Genomic DNA, 25,297 nt, shown 5'->3' on the forward strand with positions numbered 1-25,297 from the left:
GTTATTGCTATTTCAAAGGTAGTGGTAGTAGCTGAGACGGGATGACATTCTACTAAATATATTACAGTATTTAGTTTTGTCATGATGGTGTTGTGTTTAAATTTCACCAAATTAACTTTGGTCTTTCCTCTCTCTTTGACTTTGATAGTGATATCAATTATTGTCATTGTTTAGTAGCTGATTGACCTTGGTTGAAATTACCTATGATCAAATGCCTATCATTCGTGGCCATCCTGTCTTTTCTTGAGATATAGGATATATCTAGTACTACATTGTTCAATGTGTCCTTCCTCTTTTAAGACAGTAATATATGGTTTGGAGAAAATTCAGTTTTGTATAAAAGTTTCAGTAATATTCCCAAGTGATTCGGCCAATTAAGTTCTTCTGCAAATGTTGGTCTTGTGCAGTAACTGTTCTGCACTGAGTTACAGGCATTCCCTTGTCATTCTTACTGCCAAAAATACAGTGAATCAGGGATTAGCTTACTAGAAACCTTCAACCAACAATGCTAATTGCAATATAAAATTAGTATTGGGGTTGATAGAATAGACTCTACCCTCCCTCAAAGTTGTGACCCTGTATCTGTTAGAATTCGATATTTATCTAACAAATTTACCTTTCTCTCTCATTGTGTGTGTGTGTGTGGGTATGTATGTGCATACGTACATGTGTATATATACTTAAATATTTATCTTTTCAGAGTACTAGACTATGATACATACAGTGCCCACGACAGCATTGGAAAAGTCTATATAGACTTGAATCCTCTGTTAATCAAGAACAACCCTTCATTAATAAATGGCTGGTTTCCAATTTATGACACTATGCGGGGTAACTATACTATTATATGTCCTCACTATTATTATTATTATTATTATTATTATTATCATTATTTTTCATCAGTGTTGTCAGCATATTGATATTGTTGAGTGTACTTTTTTTCAGCAATTTGGAAGAAACTAAAGACATATTTTATCAGTGAGCAAAGTTGGTTTTGTTTTCCATTTGTGATAATTTCACTTGGCTTATAACACTGATTAGCACCTGAATAATTGGCATTAAGTCATCCACAAACGCATTCCAGCCTTACGTCCACAGGTGTACTATCTCTGCTACCTTTTTTGCTGCTTCTATCATGTCCTCTGCTCCTTGGAGCTAGCTGGGCTCGTGTCACCTCCACCCTAATATTCCCAACCCATTTCTCTCTCTCTTTCTCTCTCTCTCTCTCTCGTGTCTACCTTCTGTCCCCAGATTCTGCATTTATCACTACACCCTGTACTTCCTTCTCAGATCTTCAATTGGAATCCCTTCCCTGCTCATCTTTCCTGCAAATATTGACTTATAAAGAAATTAGAGGAACATTAATGGCATCATTCTCACCTGTCTAGAGGACTTGCAAAGGTTATAGCCACTGCCTCCAGACCATCGTCATCATTTTAATGCCTGCTTTTCCACTTTCAAATGGGCCAGACAAATTTGTTAAGGCAGATTTTCTAGAGTTGGTTGCCCTTCCTGTCACCATTTCTCATATTTCCAAGCCAGATGATATTTCCTCATGACTAGACATGTGTCCGTGGAAGATTAGAAACAAAGGACACCACTTACATGACAGTGACACTCATTTACAACTGTCATACAGTGTTATGACAAGGAGAGAGTAACACAAACAGACACACGCACACATACATACATATGATTGTCTACCATATCCATATCCACTCAGAAAGCTTTGGTCAGTAGAAGACACCTATCCAAGGTGCTTTGTAGTGGGATTGAACTTGAAGCCATCAGGTTGGGAACCAAACTTCTTAAAATACAACCTCCCCCACCCCCACCCCCAAAAAACATGATTATCATATAATTCTCCCGTTAATAACTTATGGTCTTTTACTCAAGTAAGAGGGCATAAGCATTAACCCCTTTGATACCAACATGTCTGATACTGCCCCTGGTTGTATGATTCAAACTTGCACTTTTATAGCGATCTAAATTAAAAGCTTCCATCAAAACTCCATGATTATGTTCTAAACATCATCCCAATAGTACCAAATTGTTTTACCAGATTTGTCATTTTCAAAGTTCATTTCAACAGAAATACAGTAATGAAAAGGTTAATTAACTGAGAGATGAAACTGTTAAATCACCTGTAGATTTCCTAGAAAATTTGCACACTGCATGTAATAGCAGCTATGTGAATCTGTTCATGTGGAATTAAGTGTTCTGTCCAAATACACAACAAAACAAGTACAGTGAGTTTGAACTCAATACCTAGAAACTGGCTGTCCAATATCATATTTACTTTACTATATATACTTTACTCTTACTTGTGTTCAGGTAATAAACCAAATTTATACATTTTTGATAAACAAAATACTACTTTGCTGATATCAGGATCTGACATGACATACATAGTTTACATTTGGGGTTTTGCCAAATGTAGCTGGGCACAAGAGAATGCAGTAATAATTAAACAAATATGAAAATCTAGTCTAGAACAATTTGTTAAATATAGTTTATTGCTTCATAGTTGAGGCTTCAGCCTACAATCATACTGAAGGTTTGAATTACCTGTAAAATTCGTTTAGTATTAGAAATGTTATTTTTATTTGGTGCAAAGGTGCAGGCATGGTTATGTGGTAAGAAGTTTGTTTCCCACCCATTTGGTTTCAAGTTTAGTCCCACCTCAGGCAAGTGTCGTCAACTATAGCCCCTGGCCAACCAAGCCCTTGAGGGTGGATTTGGTAGATGAAAACTGTAAAAAGCCTGTTCTATATACTTGTGTGTGTGTGTAGGTATGTATGTATAATATGCACTAACTTTTCATTAGGGTAACTTTTGATGAATACAGCACAAAATTGGAACTAACAATAATGGGAAGTTTAAAAATCAACTTGCCTTTCCTGTATAAGTATCTAGTATCTTGTTAAATATAACTTTTAGTTTTCCTATAAATGAAGCAGCAATAATATTTCCCGAGAAAGAATACACTGGCATAGTTCCTATTGCCATATCTAAAAAAAAATTCCTTAATTCTAGCAGGACTAAAACATGTAAGATTCAGTGTGATGGTATATATTTTTGGCACTCCAGTGGTTACGACGATGAGGGTTCCTATTGATCTGATCAACAGAACAACCTGCTCACGAAATTAACATGCAAGTGGTTGAGCACTTCACAGACACGCGTATCCTTAACGTAGTTCTCAGGGAGATTCAGCATGACACAGAGTGTGACAAGGCCGGCCCTTTGAATTACAGGTACTACTCATTTTTGCCAGCTAAGTGGACTGGAACAACTGAAATAAACTGTCTTGCTCAAGGACACAATTATGATAAAATATTTTGTTTTAGATCATTTTAAAAGAAGTGGTTTCAAGTGGGTTGGTATCAAAAGTATCAAGCGAGAACAAAAGATTCCCATATTTTTTTTTTTGTTCAAAATCTGATATATTCTTTTATCATCCTTTTATTCTAGGCATACGTGGAGAACTAAATTTCATAGTAAAAGTTGATTTGTTCAGTGACTTCAATAGGTTCCGTCAGTCTTCCTGTGGAGTTCAACTTTTTTGTTGTAAGTATCATTTTAACTATTGCCTTGTTAATTGTAAATGAAATTTTAATTGCAACCATGGGGTTTTGGGTTCGGTCCCACTGCATGCTGCATGGGAAGGTGTCTTCCCAGCTAAATGCTTTGTGAGTGAATTTGATAGACAGAAGCTGTGTGAAAGCCTGTCACACACACACACACGCACGCACACACACACACACATGTTGTGTGTGTTTTTGTGTTCTTCCCCAACCCTTCACTTGGCAACCAGTTTTGATTTGCTTATGCCCCCCCCCCCCCCGAAACTTAGCAGTTTGGCAAAAGAGACCAATAGAATAAGTACCAGTCTTTAAAAAAATTGGTACAGGGGTTGATTTGTTTGACTAAAACCTTTTAAGGTGGTGCCCAACTACTTGCATTCATTTAGAATAGATTATTGATATTTTAGAAAAACGTGCTTTTGTTAACATACAATTTGTGACTTAATTATTTCATTTTTCAAAGCTCCTGCGGTTCCTGAAAAATATATGCTACAGAGTCTTCATGGTTTTGTTGAAGAATTAGTTGTTAACGATGATCCAGAATATCAATGGATTGATAAATTACGTACTCCAAGAGCATCAAATGAAGCGAGACAAAGACTGTTTTCAAAACTATCAGGTAAATTTTTTGTTTTTATTCCACTGAATCTATCCACTAAAACTTTGACTTCAATGTTATTTTCTTTTGAGTTGATATTTCTCTGGCCAATGATGAAAGCATTTGACTCTTCCAAAATATTAGAGTAATAGAGCAAAGACCCCCTTCGGTCATGAATGACCATGGGATTGCACCTAGAAAGTTCCCCTCTGAGGCACAAGTCTGGGCAAGGTTGTTTATGGAAGACCAGCAGTCACCCATGCATACCAGCCTCCCCTCTCCATGCCACTGATGTTGTCCAAGGGAAAGGCAAAGACCGATACAGCTTGGCACCAGTGACGTTGCAACTCATTTCTACAGCTGAGTGAACTGGAGCCACATGAAATAAAGTGTTTTGCTCAAGAACACAACACACAGCATGATCTAGGAAACAAACTCACAATCTCAGAATTGTTAGCTCAATGCTGTAACCACTGAGCCATGTATCTTTACTATGTCGTGCTATACATAGGAGAAAAAAATCTCCTTGAAGAGCATGCTAATAATGATGATCATGATGATGGTGTTAAAGATGGATATTATAGTTGAATGCTATGATTGTGGTGGCGATATCATGATATATTCATGGTTATAAGTTGTTTGTGGTAAGGACAGAAACGTGTTTATGATGATGATCTGCTGGCAGTGGTGATGGACAGACTGCACCAGTAGTTCGGCAGATAGTTGAACAAGTAATAGATAAAGTGATAGACAGACAAACCAATAGATAGATTGACAGACACAGACAGATGGTCAGGTTAACCATTGGATGGACAGGTGGTCAGACAGTAAGACAGATAATTTGATGGCTGGACAAAATATACAAGTAAACATGAGTATATTCATATACTAGTTGTGTGTTTGCATGCATGTATGTATATATGTATATATATATTGGGTTGTCCGGAAAGTTTGTGCCGATTTATAGTAGCTTACCTTTCGACTTATTTGCCATGAAACCACCTCAATTCTGGGAAGAGGGTATTTTCAAGTTAAAGGAAAGATGGAGACGCATTGTGCCACAAAATGATTCATATTTGGTTGATTACATCTCAACGCTTCTAAAAACAAACTTCGTTTGTTTGTTTACATTTATTGTAATTTGAATTTAACATATGATAGAGTCTCATAAAGCGAGATTTCTATGCATCTTAAATTTTCAGAAGACGGAGGTGTGTGTTCGAGTTTCATAGCTGGCTGCCTACACTTTTTTCTGCAAAATAGGGGTAGTTTATCCTGTTCAGGCTATATTATTAGCATTATCCTGCATTTGAGAATTTAAAATAACTTCTTTAACTTTGTAATACCAAGTATTTATTGACCTTTTTCTTTCCTTTAAAATTCGGCACAAACTTTCCGGACAACCCAATATATATGTATGTTTGATGATTTAACTCATGACTTCCTTTTATCTTTTTTTAGGAGAGTTGCAACGGAAAATTGGCTTGAAGGTTCTTGAACTGGGTGGAAACTCAGTAATAGGGTAGGTTTCAGTTTATATTCTTATAACAGTGATAATGTTCTTTTATCTCCTTAATAAATTATTTTTTATCTACATCTATATGTACTGACTACCGTCTTGTTATGTTGTGTAAACGAAGTTCTGAATTAGGCGCAAACATTGCTGTGTGGTAAGAAGTTTGCTTCCCAACCACATGGTTCTGGGTTCACTCGCCCAAGGTGCCATGCAGTAATGTGTGGCACCTTAGGCAAGTGTTTTCCACTATAACCTTGGACTGACCAAAGCCTTGTGAGTGGATTTGATTGGCAGAAACTGAAAGAAAAAGAAACCTGTCATATATATGTGTGTGTGCTTCTTTGAATCTGTGTTTGTCCTCCACCACAGCTTGACAACCAGAGTTGGTGTGTTTATGTCCCCATAACTTAGAGGTTTGGCGAAAGAGACCAATAGAATAAGTGCAAGGTTTTAAAAAAATGTACTCTGGTTGATTCAGTTTGTTAGAAATTCTTCAAGGTGGTGCCCCAGCATGGCCACTCTCTAATGGATATGGGCTTGCTTTGTTATTACATGGTCTTGAGTTCTGTCTCACTGTATGGCCTCTTAGGCAAGTATCTTCTACTGCAGCTTTGGGCTGACCTGTGGTTTATGGGGAAGTTAGTAGATGGAAATTGTATGGAAGCCTCTGTGTGTATAGTGTATGTAGCACAGGCAAGAAGTTCCAAAAGGTACTAAATTTGTATGTGACACCATCACCAGTACTTTTTATGTAACATTTTAAAGTCAAGGTTTGTGGTGTCATGGCCCATTCAAGTAGGGAGTTGTAGTTGCCTGAGATGTATATATGAATGTATATGTGTATGTTTATATGTACATTATGTATGTCTGTATTGATATCTGTGTCTATAAAATTTCAGTTATCGGCAATGCTTTGACCTCGAAGGAGAATCAGGAATTGTCGTTCGTGCTATTGGGACAGCTGTCACATTATCGAAATCCTTAGTGCTATCTACATCTCCCATGGGGCTTTCACCTTTCAAAGAGTAAGTTATTTGAACATTTTAAAAACATTACTTGAAATCATATTTAATATTTTTCCTTTATTTTTTTACTTTCTATATTCATTAAAAGCAAGTTTTTTTTTTTTTAGCTTTTTGCTAGAAAGTTTGTAGAAGTGGTAATTGGAAGAAAAATTTGTTGAAAGAGTAATCAGAATATTTTTTGGACACAAAACACTAAATTTTCTAGTCAGTTACTTTGATACTCAAATAAACTAGATTTAAAGTTCCCTGAGCTGGAGATTAATCTGTTGTGGTATTTGAATCCTATTTATTGTTTTGGAAACTAAATCAAAATTATATCAAAATGTTAATCTTTTCTAAATACTTAACAACCACTTCAAAACCATCTCAGGATATACAATGATAATGATAGAATATCATTTTTAAATGAGTTATTCTAAACATCTTTATGTTCTTCCATATTTTTTCTTTTGTTATTTGTGTAAATAGGATTTTTCAGTTTTGTTAAATAGTTTTCAGTTAAATACATTTTTTGTTGACCTTCTATTTTTAGTACATTAAAACAGTTAAACAATATCTATTTATGCACAACACAGTGTAAATTTAAAAAGCTGAAGTAAATTCAAATATTGATAAAGCCTCACTGTGAGTTAAATAAGAATGTAAACATATTCTTTTTGTACTATTGATTTGTACCCTCCTTCCCTTTTTTCTGCTCATCAGGCACATGTCTTAGTGGGTAAGTTGTTGCATCCATGATCATAAGATGGTGATTTTGATTCCTGGACCAACAATGTGTTATGTTCTTGAGCAAAACACTTCCTTTCATGTTGCTCAAATCCACTCAACTGGTAAAACCGAGTAATCCTGTGATGGACTGGCATCATTTTAAGGGGGAAATATATATGCCACAGAATTTGGGAAACCTGCCTTATGAGCCCATGGCTCAGGAAGGACCTTTGATCTTTTGATCCTCTCTTTTTTTCTGCTCATCAGTGGGCTGGGAGGAGTCTATTTACATTTTTATTTAACTCACAGTGTAGCTTTGTAATATTTAAATTAACACAGTTATTTGTTTAGTCATTTTTCATGTAAATATGATTTTGTGCAACAGATTTATTATTGAAAGAAAAAGGAAAAAATCCATTTTATATTGATTATAAATGTTTGTTTATTTGCAATAATCTCTTCCTAGCGATCTAATCGAGAAAAGCTTATTGAACTATTAATATTGGCCTCAATTGATTATTGCTTAAAGAAATTTGCTTCTGGTTAATTTTCACATTTTTTACCCTAGATGTTTTCCCTCTGGCCTGCTTTTATTCCCATCTTTCCTGTTTCAAATGCTTTCTCATTCTTACCTGGTCTTGTCTAATGCTGGCTTCAAAAAAACATCTAATGTGCAAAATTTCAAAACATAAACTTGATTTATTTTCGTTGGGCGCCTTATGACTGTTTATTTTATTTGAAAGATTTATTATGTTTACAGATGTGCGCACGTGTGTGTGTGTGTGTGTGTTTCTGTTAATGTTGGAAATGCTGTATCTTTATTTAAAAAATGCTTGTATAGAGATTAAATCACTCTATATTTGTATAGAGATGAAATAAGTCAGAAACACCATCTGACAACAAACACATCAACAAAAAATAAAGCAAACAAACAATAGCTAAGTTAGTTTTAATATATTTGATGCGTAAAATACAGCATAGAACAAACATCTTAATTTTAAAATCTTACAATATTTTTATTTTTATACTTAATTTGTAAGATACTTGATGTGAAATTGCCTGTCAAAAGAGGTATTTATTGTAACTTGGTAGAGTAAGTTTGTCAATAAAAACAAAAACATTTCTCTTCTTCTTCTTCTTCTTATTATTATCAGTGGAAGGCAGTGAGCTGATAGAACTGTTAGTACACTGAACAAAATGCTGCTAAGCATTTCGTCCATTTTTATGTTTACGGTTCAAATTCTGCCAAAGTTGACTTTGTCTTTCATCCTTTCGGGGTCAATGGAATAAGCACCAATCAAGCCCTGGGGTCGATGTAATCGACTAGTTACCTTCCCACACAATTGAAAGGATTATTATTATTATCATCATCATCATCATCGTGGGTGAAAAACCGAGTATGCTGAACAAGCTGTTTAGCGTTCTAAGTTTTAATTTTGCCAAAGTCAATTTATGATTTCATCCTTTCAGAGTTCACAAAATAAGTACCTGTTGAGCATTAGGGGTCAGTGTAATCAACTAGCCCCCTCCCCTAAAAAATTTCAGATCTTGTGCCTGTAGTAGAAAGGATTATTAGTATTAAAAGCAGTGAGCTGATGGAATCATCAACGTGCCAGACAAAATGCTTTGTAGCATTTCTTCTGCCTTTATGTTCTGTGTTCATATGCCACCAAGGTTCACTTTGTCTTTCATCCCTTTGGGCTCAACAAAATAAGTATCAGTTGTGCACTGGCATTGATGTAATTGACTTACTCCCTGAAATTGCTAGCCTTGTGCCAAAAATCAGAAACCATTATTATTATTATTATTATTATTATTATTATTATTATTATTATTATAATTATTATTATTAAGGCAGCAAGCTGGCAAAATTGTTAGTACGCCAGGCAAAATGCTTGGCAGTATTTCATCACTCTTTATGATCTGAGTTCGAATTCCTCTGAGGTCAACTTCACCTTTCATCCTTTCAGGGTCATTAAATTAAGTACCAGTTGAGTACTGGGGGTCGATGTAATCGACTAGCCCTCTCCCCACAAATTTCAGGCCTTGTGCCTTTAGTAGAAAGGATTGTTATTATTATCTAGTTAGAAGGCAGTGAGCTGGTAGAATCATTAGCATGCTGGACAAAATACTAAGTGGTATTTTGCCATTGCTATGTTCTGAGTTCAAATTCTGCCAGGGTCAACTTTGCCTTTCATCCTTTCAGGGTCGATAAATAAAGTACCAGTGATACACTGAGTTGATGTAATCGACTAGTCCCCTCCCCCAAATTTCAGGCCTTGTGCCTACAGCAGAAAGGATTATTATTATTATCTAGTTTGCTAATTAGCTAATCAATTGTTTGATCAATCAATCAATCAATTCATTAGAGTCCTGTCTATGACTTTATCAATGGCATGCACTTCTTTCACAAGCTCTTTGTGACAAAAGTAGAGCAGATGAGGACATATCAATGAGAAGGTTGCAAACAGTGGCAAAAAGACTCTGATGAACCAACTCAGTGAATTGTTAATTAGCTAATTGATTAGTTAATTAGCTAACTGTTTCCAATTTTGGGTACAAGTCCACAAATTTCTTTTTGAGTGGAATGAGATTAGCTTGTTGAAGTCAATTCTAGTACTTGACTGGTACTTTATTTTATTAATCCTGGAAGAATGAAAAGCAAAAATTGACCTTTAAGGGATTTTGTACTCGGAACATAAAGAGCCAGAATAAAACAGTGCACTAATGATTTTGTCTGTCCACTATCCTTGCCTGATAGGAATAAAAGTTAGTGATATATAGCCATTGTGTGTGTTTTTATTGACAAAATGAATCACCCAAGGTGCAATAACATTTTTTTATTGATTTTCATACATCAATAAATGTACAATCTGATATCATCATCATCATCATCGTTTAACGTCCGCTTTCCATGCTGGCATGGGTTGGACGGTTTGACTGAGGACTGGTTAGCCAGAGGCTGCACCAGGCTCAATCTGATCTGGCAAAGTTTCTACTGCTGGATGCCCTTCCTAATGCCAACCACTTCGAGAGTGTAGTGGGTGCTTTTATGTGACTCTGGTACGAGGGTCAGTCAGGTGGTTCTGGCACCGTCACGCTCAAAATGGTGTTTTTTACGTGCTACCTGCACAGGGGCCAGTCCGGTGGCACTGGCAACAACCACACTCAAATGTTTTTCACATACCACCGGCACGGGAGCCAATCCGTGGCCCTGGCAACGATCATGCTCAGATGTGCTTTTAATGTTCCACTGGTACGAGTGCCAATCAAGTGGTACTGTCATTGGCCACATCAGCGATTTTGATTTTGATAAATACATATTTACTTAGTGATTCAGTTAAACTGTTTCAACAATTACAGTGAAATCTGTGTTTCATTGAGGGGGTCAAAATAAAACCAAAATATGTTGAAAGTTGTCTGTTGAAAGTTGTAATCAGCAGAAAAATGAAAATAGTATGGACCATTCATCATCATCATCTAACGTCCATTGTCCATGCTGGCATGGGTTGGATGATTTGACTGGGCTGGCCTACTGGAAAGCTGTACCAGTCTCAAGTATTATTTAGCATGGTTTTCTACAGCTGGTTGCCCTTCCTAACACCAACCACTCCAAGAGTGTAATGGGTGATTTTATGTGCTACCGGCACGGGTGCTATTTGCGTGACACCAGTATCTGCCACGACCACGATTTTGCCCGGCTTGATGGGTCTTCTTCTCAAGCATGACATAATGTCAAAGGTTTTGGTCATTGCCTCCGTGAGACCCAATGCTCAAAAGGAACTCAGCCACCTCCATGAGACCCAACACTCATTTTTCATCACATGTTTTTTTCTATAGTTAGCTGTTCAACCCTTTGTTTAGGATATTTCTGACTGACTTTATTTCAGTTCATTTCGAAAATAATGAAGATTTTAATAAAATAAGTTTGTTGTTATTAATATGGTGTTTGAAGCATAAATTAAAAGGAAATTTTGATGACAGACATTAATTTAGGTCACTGTAAAACAAGGAGTTTGTATTATAGACCCAGAACAGCCTCATGCAAGTTGATACAAAAAAAAGTTAATGCACCCAACATTACATATCTTAACTTAGGTATATTTAATATTGTTTTCTTCATAGAGATAACATCACTGATTTATTTCATCTCTTAGCATTGCTATTTTCTTACACCAGTAAATTTACGATATTTTATATTTACTTAGTGATGAATTCACTAAGATATATGGAGGAGGTCAGAATCAGATCAAAACTTGTGTAAAGCTATCTATTGTACTGCACATAAGAGTGAAAATGATATTAATCTACTGACTAATTTTATTAGCTTTTTAATAATGCTCCATGTATTAAGTACACTAACTTATTTGTATACTTCAATGGTTACTTATTCTATGTGACACCCTAACAATTCACCCCCTTATTGTTTTGGTATTCTAAGGTTGAATCTGACCAAAGTTGAGGGTGACTACGTATCTTATCCTTTTGGGAGTTCATTCAATAAAGTACGAGTGAAGTACAAGTACTGGAGTTGATTCTTTCTCTGTCCCTTTCTGAGTTGGTTGTGTTGCGTACTGAAAAACTAAAATGAGATGATTGAGTGCAGTTGTTTGAATGTTGACAATTTGGCATGACCTGCTGGACATCCAGCTTGTTTAGCGACTGTGCTTTTTGGCACTTGGAGACATACACATGAACATACATGTGCAGAAATATACTCATGTGGATATAAAAAGACAGAGAAAGAGGTTACAATTCATTAATCAACCTTTTAGCATTCAGATTTCTCTTTCAAAAGTAATGCTTATTTATTCACATTGATAAAAAATTTGTCATGCGTTACCTTCAAGCTTAGAGATTTCAATAATGTGGTTGTTTGTTTTTAAAATAATATCGTAAAGTAAGCGTGAGAGGTCGGATCTGGCCAGTTTAAATGCTAGATGGTTAAACATGACTGACATAAGCACTTTCCTTCTCTTCATACATGTAAAGAGAAATTTGTTCACAGAGATAAACAGTGGGAAAGGTTGGGAGGGAGAGAGGACATTATTCATAAATTGAACTCGATTGTCATAAACACCTTTTTGTTCTCGTATATACATGAAGAGAAATATATTTACGTTCATAAACGGAGGGGTGGGGGAGAGAAAGGAGTAGGAGAGAATGAAAGAAATATTAAAATGTCTGATGTCAAGTAAGTCAGTGTCAAATCAGCGATGCCAAAATGGCTGTGCCAGAATGTCTCATACCCACTTATAGTGTCCATTTCTTCAGAAATGGAGACTGGCTGAGTCATGGGATTAGCAGCAGCCTCTCTTCAGAAAAAAAAAAAAAAGATTGACACATTGGTAGAACTATCCAATGATGGACTGATGTGCAAGTACAGCTTGGAATAAAAGTTATTCACAGGCACAGATATGGCTGTGTGGTTAAGAAGCTTGCCTTGCAACCACATAGTTTCAGGTTCAGTCCTACTGAGCAGCACTTGGGGAAAATGTCTGCCACTATAGCCCAGAACCAACCAATACCATGTAAGCGGATTTGGTAGGTGGAAACCTTGTGGAAGCCCATCGTGTGTGTGTGTGTGTGTGTGTGAGTTTGTTCCTCCCCTACCATCACTTGACAACCAGTGTTGGTTTGTTTATGTCCCCATAACTTAGTGGTTTGGCAAAAAGAGATCAGATAGAATAAGTACTGGGGTCAATTTGTTCAGCTAAAAAAGCCTTTCAAGGCCATGCCCCAGTATGGCCACAGTCCAGTGGCTGAAACAAGTAAAAGATAAAAGATCGATTACTAAATGGGAGAGATTTTCTCATTTATCTTCACTATCTAGCAATTAAGACTAAATCAATTCACCAAATTTCCAATGCCAGGAATAAGTTTAGATCTACATGCAAAAGAACTGATGGTTTCAAGATTTCATTGCTGTGCCAGGCATGTTTGTTGCTGACTATATAGTTCACCAAAGAACCATCTATTATGTGATTGATTTTATTGATATTGTAGGAAGAATTAGAATGATTTATTGCAACATGCTATTTTTAAATTTAATAAATAATTTCTTTTTTATCTTCTTTGTTATTTGATTAATGAGTAAGCGTTTGCATCCTTTCTGTTTAATTCATCTTTTGATTTCTGGGTTTTCTGATTGTTCCTTTAATATTTTATCATTCTTTTATTATCATGGCTTAGTGGTTACAGCATCAGGCTTACACTCGTGAAGTTGTGAGTTTGATTCCCAGACCAGGCTGTGTGTTGTGTTGTGTTCTTGAGCAAGACACTTTATTTCATGTTGGTCCAGTTCACTTAGCTGTAGAAATAATTTGCAATGTTACTCATGCCAAGCTGTATCAGCTTTTGCCTTTCCTTTGGGCAACATTGATGGGAGACTGGTATGCATGGATGACAAACTAACTACCTTGCCCAGACTTGTGCCTAGGATGGTAACTTTCTAGGTACAATCCCTTGGTCATTTATATTTTGCAAACAACTTGCACATACAAGTGCTACCAGTCGAAAGCTCTGCATACTAGAAACCAGGTAGTATATGAGGTCATCAGGAGAGAATGTGCACTGTTTCAGGGCCTACCTCTCGACAGCATCAATGCATGTCCCCCCACACCTCACTGATATGAGGCCCTGCTTGCTAGGTCAACTGGTTATCAAATAAAACTCAATATTCTTCTAGCCATTGCTCATCGTCTCTTTTTAACCAAGAGACGATGAGAAAACAAAAAAAAATCAAACATGGTCTTTGTGTGTGTGTGTGTGTGTATAATATATATGGAAAGAGAGAGAGAACTGTGACTAGTTCTGATAAGGAGATATATTTATTCTTGTGTCTGTATGTATATGTGTGTCTATATATAAATTATTTGTGTCTATATATAAATTATTTGTGTGTATATATATATATATATATATATATATAGATATATATATGTATATATGTGTATGTATATATGTATATATGTGTATATATATGTGTATATATATATGTATATATGTGTATATATATATGTATATATATATATGTGTATATGTATATATATATGTATATATATATGTATATATATATATATATATATGTATGTATATATATGTATATATATATATGTGTGTGTGTGTATATATATATATATATGTATATATATATATGTGTGTGTGTATATATATATATATATACATATATACACATTTTCCTGGGTTTGTACCATTTTGGGGTCCCCCCCCCCCTCCGGTCTCCTATTCATTAGTGTACCTTGGGTACAAAGTGCATTCCCCCAACATTATATAGTGTGTTACAGGTGGGAACAGCCTGACTTCAGTCAATGTTGAAGTGGCACCGAAACTCATGCTGAACTGCTGTGATAGACTTGTTATTCTTCACGTAACTGTCGTAGGCAAACACAATGCTCTATCATCCACAGCGCCAGGTCTTCATCTGAAAAGAAAAAAATGCTAAGACATCACAGACTGAATGGTACCTGTCAGACATGTGTGTGTGTGTGCCCCCGGGGTGCTGAGTAATAGCCATTTCAAAAATGTCCATCCTCTCTGCCCCACCCTGTATAAGTGTGTCTGGATATAGCACTTTCTGAACATGAAACTTGAAGTAGCTCATGTATAATTCCTGCATTCATTAAATTATATAATACGTAAAATATAACATGAGTTATCCCAGAAGAAGCATAATAGGCATTGCATAGGGATTGAACCTGAAAATTTTGGCTCAGTTGTCCAGCATTTTTAATTGGCAGCTTGGACATTTCTGGTTAGAATCAAGTTTTGGCATTCTGTTACCCAACAGTGCTCCATATATATATATATATATATATTTTTGCTGCCTCTCACAATTTGGCAAGTATAATCAGCCTATATATTTGTCTCTGTCTGTATATATCTATCTTTCTTTTTCTCTCTCTTCTCTTTTCTCTCTCTCTCTCTCTCTCTCTCTCTCTCTTCTTCCTTCATGCTTACTCTCTGTTCAAACTGAACTTCAGAAATGATGGCCTGTTTCATTAAGGTCAGTAGGTTTGGCAGTGGTAACATTTGCTTTGGCTGGAAACAATTGATTACAAACTGGAATGGGCTGCAAAGTTATAACCTGTCTGTTAAGTTAGCAGAGGCAAGATGTGTGTGTGTATGTATATATATATATATGTGTGTGTATATATATATATATATATATATATATATATATAGGGAAAAATGGTTACCAGGGTGGTAGTTATCAATAAATAGCTGATCTATAAAAAAAGAAAAAGAATGAAGAATATCACAAAATTACTTTAAAAAGATGATGAGAAAAGCCTCATATTTTATTGATAGTTCCATTCTGTAGAAATATACTATTATTATTATTATTATTATTATTAGTAGTAGTAGTAGTAGTAGTAGTAGTAGTAGTAGTAATAGTAGTAGTATTGTTTATTGATTGGTTGACTTGGGAGCTGAAATCATTAAGTCTTTCATGTAGAAAGAAACATGACTAGATCAAAAATAGATTTATAAGTTATATCTGATTTTTGCCTATTTAGTCCTCATTAAAATGTATGCATGTGTATATGGGCGTGGGTAATTATGTGTGCTTGTAGGCATGCATAGAAATTTGTTTGCTTGTTATCAGTCTGTGTAATTTGTATGTGTATGTGTGTATAAATGTATGTATGCGTTTATGGCTGTGTGTTAGAAACTCATTCTACAACCTCAGAGTTTTAGGTTCAATTCCATTGCATGGCACTTTAGGCAAACGTCTTGTTTTCAGCTCTGGGCACACCAAAGCCTTGTGAATGAATTTTGTAGATGAGAACTGTGGAAGCCTCTCACATACATACATACATACATGTGTGTGTGTTCACCCTCACCACTATTGCTTGACAGCTGGTATTGGTTTGTTTATGTCTCTGTAATTTAGTGGTTCAGCAAAAGAGATTGATAGAATAAGTACCAGACTTTAAAAAAAAAAAATTAAGTATTACTAGAGTCAAAACTAAGGGTTCTCAACCATTTTTTACCTCTGGACTCCTTTGATTACTATGTTATTCTAGTGGACCCCATAGCCATTCGATGTCTAAAAACTAGTTTTACAGAAACTTCTTTCAAAATTTCTATATTGGTTTTTATACATTAGCTTGTGTAGGTTGTACTATGTAAAATGTTAGAGAAAGAAACCTAGCTGTTTCTTGCAATGCATACCGATACATATATCTAGAGCAAGACTTTTTCAGGGGCTGTTAAATTACTATTGTAGATCTCTGATTTATTATTTTGTTGTGTGAAGCCCCACACAATTTTCTATATGGACTTTCAGGGACCATATGGACCCCAGTTGAGAACCACTGGACTAAACGCTTGAAGGTGGTGCAGTCCAATGACTGAAACCAGTAAATGATAAAAAAATTGAAGAAATACTCCTTTTGAGGCGGAGAATAAGACTAGCTCACACATAGACACACATGTGCGCACATACAAACACACGCATTTCAATATACAAATGCGAAGAAGAGTACTCAATACCTGTTGTACTCATATTTTCTTGCCATGTGCAATTCACCAGCAGCCCTAAAAATATAGATGGAAAACCTCGGTCAGGGTGGAAGTTCAGGAACATGTTGAAATATGTTTTTAATTTTCATTTTTCATATCCTGTTTACAGCTCTGTTTTGTAAATCGCAATAATACAAACAAATTCCTCTCCAATTTCTTTGTCACCATCATCATCAACATATGTCCCTTTTCCATGCTGGCATAGGTTGGACAGTTTGACAGGAGCCGGCCAGCTGAAGAGCTGCCCAGGCTACATGTCTGTTTTGCCATGGTTTCTATGGTTGGATGCCTTTCCTAACACCAACCACTTTATAGAATATACAAGGTGCTTTTTACATGGCACCAGTACCAATCATTTTCTTTATTACACCTCTCCCACTCATCTCCAAAATTATTTTTCTAAAAGCTTGATATAACTACATATTTGTAGCAAAGGTTTATTGTTTGGCTATTAGAGATATCTGCAATTATATTCCTATGCGTTTTGTGTTGGGTAGGCTTTCAAATTGGCTTGCTTCATTCTAAAATTTTGTTTTGTTGTGATTTATTACACAGAGGATGATTAAGTTACAGACTTTGAAAACATTATTTACATTATTTACATTTGACGGATATTCGTCCTCATCTTGTTTGTTGTTAACACAACGTTTCGGCATATGGCGTAGTGGTTAAGAGCGCGGGCTACTAACCCCAAGGTTCCGAGTTCGATTCACGGCAGCGACCTGATTAATAATAGTAATAATAATAATAGTAATAATAATAATAATAATATAATAATAATAATAATAATAATAATATCGATAGGAATGAGAACCCAGGTTCGAAATTTCCCCAAGACACCTGACGAAGGCTGGAGGGTATATCAGCCAAAACGTTGTGTTAACAACAAACAAGATGCGGGCGAATATCCGTCAAATGTAAATAATGTAAATAATTCCTCATCTCTTAAATATAGAACTGTATTTGAAAACATATTATGATATTATTATTTAGAATTCCCCTTGCTCTGGTTTTTGTGTTTAATTTTATTCATTTATTTATTGATTTGGATTAGAAAGTTTTGAATTTGTAGACACTATGGTGAACGAGAGAATCTGTTATAGTCTCAGAAGAAATACTTTATTGTATTAATTTACATAACTTCAGTTCATACACTGGTCAGGTCAACTTTGTCTTCCATCAATATATAATATGTACTATTATAGTACATATGTGTGTATGTGTGCTTGCACTATAATTATAATACATCCAAATACAATATTCATATGTATTGTATGTATATTTGGTGTTGTAGGAGCTTTCCTTGGATACTGTCTTGCGGCAAATGTACATATAAATAAAACACATTATGTATGTGTGACCGATAATATTTATTATATATTATAGTACATATTATTATGTGCATATAGTAAAATGCATAATATGTACACAATTAATGTCATATGTACTATAGGTGCATGTATGGCTGTGTGGCTAAGAAGCTCGCTTTACTACCTTATGGTTTCAGGTTCAGTCTCACTGCGTGGCACTTTGGGCAAGTTTCTTGGACTGACCAATGCCTTATGTATGAATTTCGTAGATGGAAACTGTGTGGAAGCCAGTGTGTGTGTCTGTTACGTATGTTGCATGTGTGCCTTTGTGTTTGTCCCACACCACTTGACAACCAGTGTTGGTTTCTTTACATCCCTGTAACTTAGCAGTTTGGCAAAAGAAACTGATATAGTATGTACTGGGATCAATTTGTTGACCAAACCCTTTAGGACGGTGCCCCGGCATGGCCACTGTTGAAGATAAAGGATAGGCAAGTACTGAAGGTTGATGTAGTATGATCAGTAGTTCTCTTGAAGGTGATGTCCTAGCATAAGCACCAAATGCAATGACAAACCAACGAAAGAATATCTAATAATTGGATTACTTTTTAATTTCAAAACAGCATTAATTAATGAAAATTGAAAACTGTTTTCGCCAATAAAGATGGATGTCTATTTCAACCTGAAACATTTCTTCTTCTCATAGCATTCAGTGTAAGTTGTTAATTCTTGCTAATACAGGCAATTACATATGCAAGTGGCTGGGGGCCTGCTCTTGGTGGCACTTTTATCAGGGCTACAATTTTAGGTTTGCTATATAGACCCAGTGGTGCTTGGGACTAACTCAAGGGCTGCTCGGAATAGCATACATTGTAGCTATGCCACTGAACATTACAGGCCTTCACTAGTCTTCTCAAGTTACAAGATCTTTCAAAGTGTTGCTATTAAAATACAAATGAGGATCACTGAAATAGCAATGGTGATGTTTGCTTTGGGACTGATGAGAAAGGGAAACTAAAGCATGCCCTATAATAATTGAACGAGAAGGGCTACTCAACCCGAAGAAAATTCTAACCTGCAAGGTCATGCGCTGTTTATTTTGATATGAGATCACCATGTTGCGCACATATGGTTGTGATGCATGTGTCTGATGTACCCTTATCAGACAAGTAGTCATGATGGGTACAGTGGGCTTCGTATATTTGTACCCCAGTGTCACTTTGATGACACGCACTGCTCTCTCACTCAATGATGATGATGATGATAATAATAATAATAATAGCAGCCATTATCATTTTCATAATCCTCATTATGATAACCATCAATTTTTTTTTCTTTTGTTTTGTTTTCTTTTGGGGTTCCTTTTCACTATTAATGTTTGTAATGTTTACATTGCTATTCAACAACTGGTTCCAGAATGGCTTTTTTATAATAACTTCATATTTCTTGTGTCAACTCTTAGACCAATCGCATTACACTTATCTTTTTTGCGTTTCCCCACTTTTTTAAAGCAACTTTCCTTTTTGGATTTTCCTGCAATTAACATCTGTTGTCAACAATTGCTGGGGTTCCACTGCAATCCCCCTTTATTACTACTGCAACCCCTACTACTACTACTACTACTACTACTACTGCATCTTAAACATCAAAAGCTGTTTGGTTTACATAGTGGTGGGTAATAATAATAATAATAATAATAATAATAGTAATAATGATAATAATAAACAATAATTTATGAAGATTGACGTAAGTTTTTATGAAGATAAATTCACAATAAGAAGAGTGTGATACGATATGTAATAAATAGAGACTGACCCTTTTCCAAAAGGAATGCAGGATATTGCAGTTTCAAATTTTGAATTTCTGTATTTCTGCGTATTTCCCATTTTTTAAAATTTTGAACCCAGGGAAGACAAACATACCTTAGAAATATTGTTCAATTCAATAGAGTCAATCTCTATTGCTTACATATTGTATCACGCTCTTCTGATTGTATAATGATAATGATAATAATAATAATAATAACAACAATAATAATAACAATAATAACCTATGTCTTTTAAATTCTAAGACATTTGTTTGAACTTATTGTTTTTTCATTTTCTTTTGTTTTCACAAGGAAATTTGATTTAATCCGCCGCCAATTCAGGTTGAAGTGACCTTTTATCTTTATTTATTTATTCATTTATTTATTTATTCATTCATATATTTATCCATTTATCTATATATTTACAATTACTCAATATTAAGAGTGTCTTTTTTTCTCATTTTTTTTTTTCTTTCTATCCTCCCCATGTTCTTATAACACGTATTCCTTGCTGCTTCCCCTCAACTAACAGAAGCCGTTTTGTATTTTTTTGTTTTGGCTCTCTCTATACACATATATAAATGGAAAAGAAAATATATAAATGCCTACTCTCAGATTTATTAAAACAAAGATTCAAGCTTGCTTACATCATTATTCATAAGCTCAGCTTTTGTAATAGTAGGGAGGATATTAAATCAGAAGAAATAAATCAGTTATTTGATAGCTTCAATCTAGCATAACAATTGTATATATTAATAATAATAATAATAATAATAATAATAATAACAATAATAATAAAAACAACTGTTAATATCGGTAAATGTTTATTTTATGTAATTGTTGCTTTTCATCTCTTTGTATGATGTTTGGCCTGGAAGATCAATAGTTGATCTTGTGCCCGCTACTACTCCCATGATAAACTTGTATTATTATTATGTAATTCCCTGTAAAAGACTACTGAAAGTGTTTTGGTAAAGCCAGCAACTCTTTCCCATCATTGTAGTATATGTATGTGTATATATATATATATATATATATATATATATATATGTACGCATATACTACAACATGCCTAGGTGCAGGCTTGGCTGTGTGGTAATAAGTTTACTTTCCTACTACATGGTGTCAGAACCATGTAGTTGGGAAGCTACATGGTTATTGCTGGCACCTGGGCAAATGTCTTCTGCTATAACCTCAGACCGACCAAAGCCCTTGGGGGGTGGATTCAGTAGCTGGAAGCTGAAAGATGTCTGTTGTGTATGTGTGTGTGTGTCTTTGTGTCTGTGTTGCTCCCCCCCCCCCCCACCACCACATGACAACCAGCGTTGGTGTGTTTACGTCCTCGTAACTTTGCAGTTTGGCAAGAGACCATTAACATAAGTAGCAGGCTTTAAAATAATTAGTACTATGGTCAATCCAGTCAGCTAAAATTCTTCAAGGTTGTGCCCCAGCATGGCCACAGTGTAATGACTGAAGCATGTAAAAGGTAAAACAAAAGATGCAGGAGTGTGTGTGTGTTTGTGGTAGAGAAAGATTGCTTCTCAGCCATGTGGTTTCATGTTCAGTCCCGCTGAACAGCACCTTGGGCCAGTATCTTCTACTATAGCCCTGGGTCAACCAAAGCCTTGTGAGTGGATTTGATAGAGGGAAATTGAAAGATCTCTGTCTTTTATTTATATGTATGTATGTATGAATGTATGCAAGTATGTATATATGTATGTACTTACTTTTGTCTTGAGACCAACTGATGGTTGTAAATGTGTAAATGAGTATCACTGTCATACAAGTGATGCTCCTCAATTCTGGTCTTCCATGAAAGACATGTCTGACTATGAGAGAAATATTACCTTGCTTGGAAACAGGTGAGGGTTGGCAACAGGAAGAGTACCTGTTGAAAATCTGCAACAAATTCTGTCCAAGCATTATGAACTGGACATTAAATGATGACACACACACATATCTATATAATGTACTGTTCCATGATGGTAAGATCAACAAAAAAAGTACTCCATCAGGCAAAAGATAAATATTTAATAGACACAATACATGTTTTTATGTGCTATTAATAGTTTCATATGTTGAGAAGTACCTCAAACATATTCATCAGGCACAAACCACATATAACTAACTAAAAATAGTTTATGAAACATGGTTTGTGCCTGATGAATATATCTGAGGTACTTCTCAATATATGAAATTATTAGTAGCACATAAAAACATGTATTGTGTCTATTAAATAATTAACACACACACACACATGGATGAACAAATGAAGTTTGTGATGCAGTTTTCTGCGTGGGACTGTTGAAGCTCAATACTGCAAGCTAACAAACACACACAGCATTTTTCTAGTAATAATATATAGCAAGATATAGCATTTTCAATTTATTTTTACTCAACCCTAACACACATGTATATATGTGCAGGTATGTAGATTGTGTAATCTAGTGTGGAGTGAAAATATAAAATTGTGGAAATTGAAAATGCCTGAGGCCTAGAATCTTACTATATATTATTACTAGAAAAATACCAAATTTTTGCTTAGATCAGTCTAGAGCATTTACTCTCTCAAACACGCCAAACTCTACTATTGTAAAAAATTTAGAAAAATCCCCCATTTTCGGAGTTTAGGGGGCTTGAGGGAGTAAATACTCTTGATTGATCTCAGCAAAAATTTAGCATCTTTCTAGTAATCAAATATAGCAACATTTTAGCCCTCAGGCATTTTTGATTTCCATAATTTTTTATTTTCACTCCACCCTAGTGCATGTGCACATACACACACAATAGGGTAGTTTCAGTTTCTACCAAATCCACCTACAAGGATTTGGTCGACTTGGATTATATTAGAAGACACTTGCCCAAGGTGCCTCACAGTGAGACTGAACCCAGAACCATGTGGTTGAGAAGCAAACTTTTAATTCCTGTATCTGTGGGAAAGACATAAGCAGAAAAGTAATTCTAGAAGGATGATATTCTGGAGAGAAATTACTGGGTATAGTGATTAATGCATTGTATTGAGAAAGAATGTTACTGCTCTTATGTATGTTTTGGGTACAGTTCAATGACTGTGTGAGCCATGGCCACATTTCCTAAGGAAGGGATTTCTTAAAAGATAAAACAAATTGTTATGTTTTGTCTTAATGACCACCAGCTTAATTAGGCTGATATTTGAAGATTTCAGAAGATTCTATAAATATCTGAAACACTCCTTTATCAGAATAATTGTAATCATGAAAGCAGAATCATATCTATTCAAATATTAGATGTCTCTCAAACAGTGACCAACTTCTATTTTCATAATGGAAAGTAGAGTTGAAAATAAGGCAACATCATCTTTGTTGAGGTACAATTTTGGTGTTGGGGAAGAAGTGAAATAAAGTTTTATTAGAATACTGTTAGAATACAAATAGGGCATACTGAAATTATGAGGTTGATTGTGATATTGATTAAGGATTGATTAGATAGAGAAGATAAACTGTGCACAATAATATCATTGGTTAATGGCCATTATCATCTCCCTCTCCTTCTCCACTGCCATCATCATCATCAATATTCTTTTATCTTTTCAGTGCAGTTTAGTAAATGATTTCAAAAAAAAAAAAAAAGGGCTTTTTATAACAACTTCATTTTCCCCTTTGTACTGACACATCAGTCTCATTACTGCTATTTTAGTTTCTCCCCATTTTTTTAATATTGCCTCTCCCTACATTTCCCTGCAATTAAAATATCCCTTATCAACAATTGATGGGATTTTACTGCAAAAAACAGAAGCCAAAAACAACTTGCTATATTGTTGAGTCATCTGTTGTTGAAGCTCAAAACCAAAGTAAGTATTGAATTAGATTAAGAACAAAGAATTCACTGTATCTTGGGAAGGTAGTCATGCCAATAATAAACTCGTACTAGTTCTTGTTCACTTCTTTTATTATTGGTTAATACTTATAAAAGAAATTAAATAAAACCAGTGCTGATCAGATTCGAGCCTGGTGAGGCCTCCTGGCTTGCCAGTCTCCAGTCAAACCGTCCAACCCATGCCAGCATGGAAAACGGATATTAAACGATGATGATGATGAGTGCATGAGCTTATTACTGGCATAATGACCCTCCCAAGATACAAAAAAAATATGTTTCAACAAAGGATTACACATCAATTACAAACCGAATACAAAAACGATGGACCAAAGCCTTGTGAGAGGATTTGATGGATGGAAACAGAAAGAAGCCTTTCTTGTGTGTGTGTGTGTGTGTGTGTTGAGTTTCCTTGTCTTGACATTGCATGATAGATGTAAATAAGTGACACTGTCAAACGAGCAGTGTCATTCATTTCCAGTATTCTGCGGGACCATGCTTGAGCCTATGGGGGAAACATTACCTTGCTTAGAAACAGGTGAGGGCTGATGACATGAATGGCATCCGGCTGTTAAAAAATCTGCTTCAAATAAATTCCATTTGACTCACTGCAAGCATGGAAAAAGTTGATGTTTGATTACAATGATGATGATGACATTCACTATAGTAACCACACTTGTAAAATGCAATATTTGAGGAATTAGCAAATCAGCAACACGCTTCCTTTCTCTTCATGTTTGAGTAAAACAGCCTTGTTTTGTTGGGTCTCAGAAAATTTCCCAGATTATATGTTGCCTGTCATTTATTTTTTTTAATTAACTTGTATATGAAACTGTTCTCTTCTTGTTGCTTATCAGCTTATTACATGTTGCTTATTAAGTGACTTAACTTACAAACTTAGGCTTTATTTACGAATGTAATCCTTTTAATTTTCTTTTTAATCTTTACAATTCATATTACATGTGTTTTTTCCTTTGATGATAAGTGGTCTTTGTATATAGAGACTATTTCTTTGACTACAATGTGGACTTAGCATGTTAATATATATATAGATAGATAGAGAGAGAGGGGTGGACACAAGCATGGCTGTGTGGTTAAGAAGCTTGCTTCCCAACCATGTAGCCTTGGGTTCAGTCCCACTCTGCAGCACCTTGGACAAGTGTCTTCTGCTAACCGAAGCCTTGTGAGTGAGTTCGATAGATTTGGTGTTCGGAAACTGGAAGAAGACTATTATGTGTATAGGCATGGCTGTGTGATAAGGAGCTTGCTTCCCAGCCTCAGGGTTCAGTCCTAGTGCATGACAACTTGGGGAAGTGTCTTCTTCTGTAGCCTCAGGCTGACAAAA

The 25,297-nt window shown here is 35.4% G+C and overlaps 1 protein-coding gene across 11 annotated transcripts in view; it reads left to right on the forward strand.

Annotated features, from left to right (window-relative positions):
• The window catches only part of LOC106871127 (C2 domain-containing protein 5), an 87,746-nt gene that overhangs the window by 9,178 nt on the left and 53,271 nt on the right, over positions 1–25,297 (forward strand). For 8 of the 11 annotated variants that reach the window (XM_089354805.1, XM_089354808.1, XM_089354814.1 and 5 more), the window contains exons 5-9: positions 701–831; positions 3,475–3,570; positions 4,051–4,206; positions 5,647–5,707; positions 6,601–6,726. In XM_089354805.1, the coding sequence (XP_089210931.1) occupies positions 701–831; positions 3,475–3,570; positions 4,051–4,206; positions 5,647–5,707; positions 6,601–6,726 (570 nt within the window). Of the gene's footprint in view, positions 1–700; positions 832–3,474; positions 3,571–4,050; positions 4,207–5,646; positions 5,708–6,600; positions 6,727–20,412; positions 20,443–25,297 lie in introns of all 11 variants that reach the window. The other 3 variants (XM_089354811.1, XM_089354809.1, XM_089354810.1) reach the window with 1 other exon arrangement.

This window comes from Octopus bimaculoides, chromosome 7, assembly GCF_046866305.1.
Source record: "Octopus bimaculoides isolate indiv1 chromosome 7, ASM4686630v1, whole genome shotgun sequence".
Lineage (NCBI taxonomy): Eukaryota > Metazoa > Mollusca > Cephalopoda > Octopoda > Octopodidae > Octopus > Octopus bimaculoides.